The 3,695-nt window shown below is 46.3% G+C and overlaps 1 protein-coding gene across 1 annotated transcript in view; it reads right to left on the reverse strand.

Annotated features, from left to right (window-relative positions):
• large1 (LARGE xylosyl- and glucuronyltransferase 1) overlaps positions 1-1,012 on the reverse strand; it is a 13,934-nt gene extending 12,922 nt beyond the window's left edge. Inside the window, exon 1 of the mRNA XM_035402232.1 lies at positions 972-1,012. Within this exon, the coding sequence (XP_035258123.1) occupies positions 972-1,012 (41 nt within the window). The remainder of the gene's footprint in view (positions 1-971) is intronic.
• Between the last annotated feature and the right edge of the window lie 2,683 nt (positions 1,013-3,695).

Consider the following 3,695-nt stretch of genomic DNA (forward strand, 5'->3'; position numbering starts at 1 on the left):
GTTCTGTTAAACACCCCAGTCCGTGGATTCTCAATTTAGGTCGTGGTCAAGTCCCACAATCCTGTATGCAAGCAAAGACCTCCAATAGCACGAACTGCCACAGCTTTAGTGTGATGACTTACTGTGCGCAATCGGTTATTTTAATGCGTCGACCGTTAGGGGGAAATCAATGCCGCACTTCCTGAGGGCCGTGCAAAGGAATGTGTAAACCGTTTGTGACGTAACATGTGCGCAAACCGAAAGCAAGAGAGAAGTTCGCTTTATGCCTTCCAGCTTAATGCAAACGTCGTGTCAACGCAGATGAGAGAGCTTTAAAGAATTGGCTTTTTCTGTGTCTCGTACTTTTAGAGGTTAGTAAAGAAGGGTTTTTCCTGAAAGAGATCACCCGATTTTTTAACTTCTCAGTCTACTCAATTATCGTGGTGTCTGGCTGTTTGTTGGAGGGGCCCCGGATGCATTAATTGGTCATTGTGTGTGTGGTGCTCGTGGACATTTTGCGTCCCCATTTTACAAGTTGCCTCTGTCTGGCTGGCTTCAGGTTCACCAACAAGCAATAAGTGTTAGTTTAAATGCTCAGCCCTGTGAAAGGGTAGTATTAGTAGGTACATAAACAAATTAAACAAACGGTTGTTTAGTTCACAAATATCCAATGTTGTATTGTATTAACCATGTATTTTACAACTATGACTTGAAATATATAAAATAATCATTTTGCCCGACAATTCAATACAAATAAAATGGTATTTTAGAGAGTTACCTGCGACAAACAGACGACCAAAGCTACTTCTTAGAAGTGCTTTCTTTTCGTTATGCTTATTTACCAATCTATTTAATCGGTTGAGGCAAAGTGAACTGCGAATTTTTAAGAAATGTATTTCGGGGAGATTCCGACACCAACAGTTAACGGAGTAGGACAAACTGCGAAGGATGCCTAACAATTTGGAGCAAGCGGGATTGATGTTGTCCCCTACGTGCCCCCCGAGGACTGGGGGACGTAGCCAATGTTTGTCATTTCGGTCATCAAACGAAGTTTCGGTCCATTCGCCGGCGTCAGGACCCAAGCAGTCTGAACAGCTCCCGCTGAGCACCACGGTGTCCCGGTGCCGAGCGCAAAGCCGTCAAACTGCCTTTATTAATACTTCTTTTAAAGTGCTGTGCATCAGGTGGAGGCGTTAACGTTAGCTTCATCAACCTCCCAAGACCTTGCGCTGACTAGAAGTTACTGTGGATAACCTCTCCGGCTAACCAGTGCGCATTCGGTAATTTCGGCAATAGAAAAAAACGCATATATTGAGGAAGCAGTGTTTCTTCCAGCTATATATGGCTTCCGAGGGACCGAAAGCAGGAATACTGTTTACAACCCCCGCTTCCTGTTATCCACAGCTCGCCATCGGGCAAATCATGCAATAACGCAATTATATTGGACAGTTACCATTCAGTTTCGTTCATAATGGAGTGCGGTATGCCGTTTAAACTTCAATAGACCGTAAAATTTACCGTGAATAAAAGTAGCAATGTGGCTAACTGGCTAACATAATTAGCTGGAGATTTAATGGCCAAGTAAAATTTTAGGAAAACATTTACGCGTTGTGATTTTATCCAATTAACCAAAAGGATGCAGAATAAGAAGTCGATCCAACCTACATTCATGAGGTCTTGACAGTTCACAAGGGATCCTTTGTCAGTCTTCAAGTTGCAGTTTTGCAAATGTCACCAGTAACTATAGTAGAAAACTGTCCAGTATCAGGTGAGTTTCCCCCCGAAATACAGAAAATAGTTGTCCGCGACTGTCCGTCGGTCTTATTTTCCCGTTATGTGTTGACCTGGTTTAACACAGCAATATCTGTCAGGGTAACACACATTAGACCTCCCATGCGTTTCGGGATTTTTTTTCCAGACAACGGGAAAGAAGTCTTCCAGTGCTGTTGCGTTTCCAAAGCCTGTGAAATCAGTACTAGTCCACGGAATTGGCGTCCAGTAAGCTAGCTCGCTAAATGCGCGACAGTTTCCTTGTACTAAGGCGCGTGGGCCTTGCGCGTGAAACAAGGAAAACAGTTTATTTCAAAGATCTGTAAGGGGATACGGCATTTACATTCTTTCCTCGTGCCCTGCTTGCCGTCACAATCCGATCTCTTCAAGTGCATTGCACGTCTCTGCTGTTGTGATTGGCTTCATTCAATGCAGAAAAGTACTCAGAGATGCCACAGCCTAAACTTAGAAGAAAATCTCGCAAGAAAGCCATCTATTGAGGACAGCAATCCATTGTCACCCACTCTGTTTTTTCCAGAAACCCTCCCACAGCCGCCGCTGTTTCCAGACGTCGGGCCGCTAGCCTCAGCTGCAGTGATTGTGTATTCCAGCTCGGAGGCGGCCTCGTATACAAGGCTTTCCCTTCTTCCCAGCCTTCCTCAGTCCCGACAAGCGTTAAACGTCCAATCCGCGGCTGCCTCGCGAACAACCCCCCTCCCTCCGCGCTCGCGAAAAACCGTGCTCGCACGAAAACACGGGCGCGAGCTCAGCGGAACTGGAGTTGGAATTTTAAACGGTTTATCCGAGCAGAGGCACAGTTTGGGGGGAGAGGGCAGTTCACAATGCAACAGTCTCAGGGTACAATGCTTCCTCGGCCTCGTATAGGGATGTGCAGCGGGGGGTTTATTGCGTTTAAAAAAGCACTTTCACGAGCTGCTCTTCAAAGACGTGATGCATTCAACGCATTTGGCATTTCCCTTTTTCTGCGTCGTTGTCAACACGCGAAGAAATAGTGCTTCACTGCTGGAGGTAGTCCAGAATGTCAGACACACTCATCCCACAGACATGGGAACTGCACGTCTAGAAATGAATCCACCTGAACATCCAGGGAGAATGGCTGCAGGGATATGAGCCAAGTCTTCAGCCCGACAGCAGTCATGTCATTGAATGCACGGGACAGACAGAGGCAGCAGGACCACCCACTGGTGGATTCCTTTCTCAAACAGACACTTTGTGTTGGGGGGGGGAGGTAATTTGAATATTCTATCGCTCAGTTTTTCCACACTTTATCTGTTTTTTCCCTTCCTCTGTAGTCCTCTGCCTCACCATCATCTTGACAGTGCAATTTACCCACACCTGCTTCCACAGTCACCCGCACTGATAAGAGGGGGAACACTGATAGGCCCAAACAGCTAAAAAAGGGAAAAAAAAAAAAAAGAGTGGTGCCAAAGAAAGGGTAAAGAGAAAACCGTGTGAAAGGTAAAACAAAAGGGAGGATCTCTGGAAATACTGCACAATCGCCGACTGTTCACAAACGCCTTTCAACAGCCCCGCTGCAGTGCTTTAAATCCAGCAGGATTGGATAACACACTGAATAGCAAGTACATCAGATAGGAGTTTCAGTTGTGGAGGACTTTAAAGAAAATTAAAGTTTTCGCATAAAAAAAAAAAAAAAGATGCCGACGCTCTCCGTTTTCTACGTTTGAACTTCCCGGAGAGCACACGCGTGTCACTGTCATGTGTGTAACGGCGCCTCGCGTACACGCATGTGGTAACGTTGGAGACAGCGTCGTTACCGCCAGCGTGCTCGCGACTTATCGTTACAAACCAGATACCGCCAGATTCCTCCTGGGGCCCCACGGCAGGTCAACAATCCTGCGGCATCCACTGTTTATTACAGACCCCCCAGTCCACATCTCACATCATACAATCTCTCTCTCTCTCTC

The sequence above is a fragment of the Anguilla anguilla genome, chromosome 19 (assembly GCF_013347855.1).
Source record: "Anguilla anguilla isolate fAngAng1 chromosome 19, fAngAng1.pri, whole genome shotgun sequence".
NCBI lineage: Eukaryota > Metazoa > Chordata > Actinopteri > Anguilliformes > Anguillidae > Anguilla > Anguilla anguilla.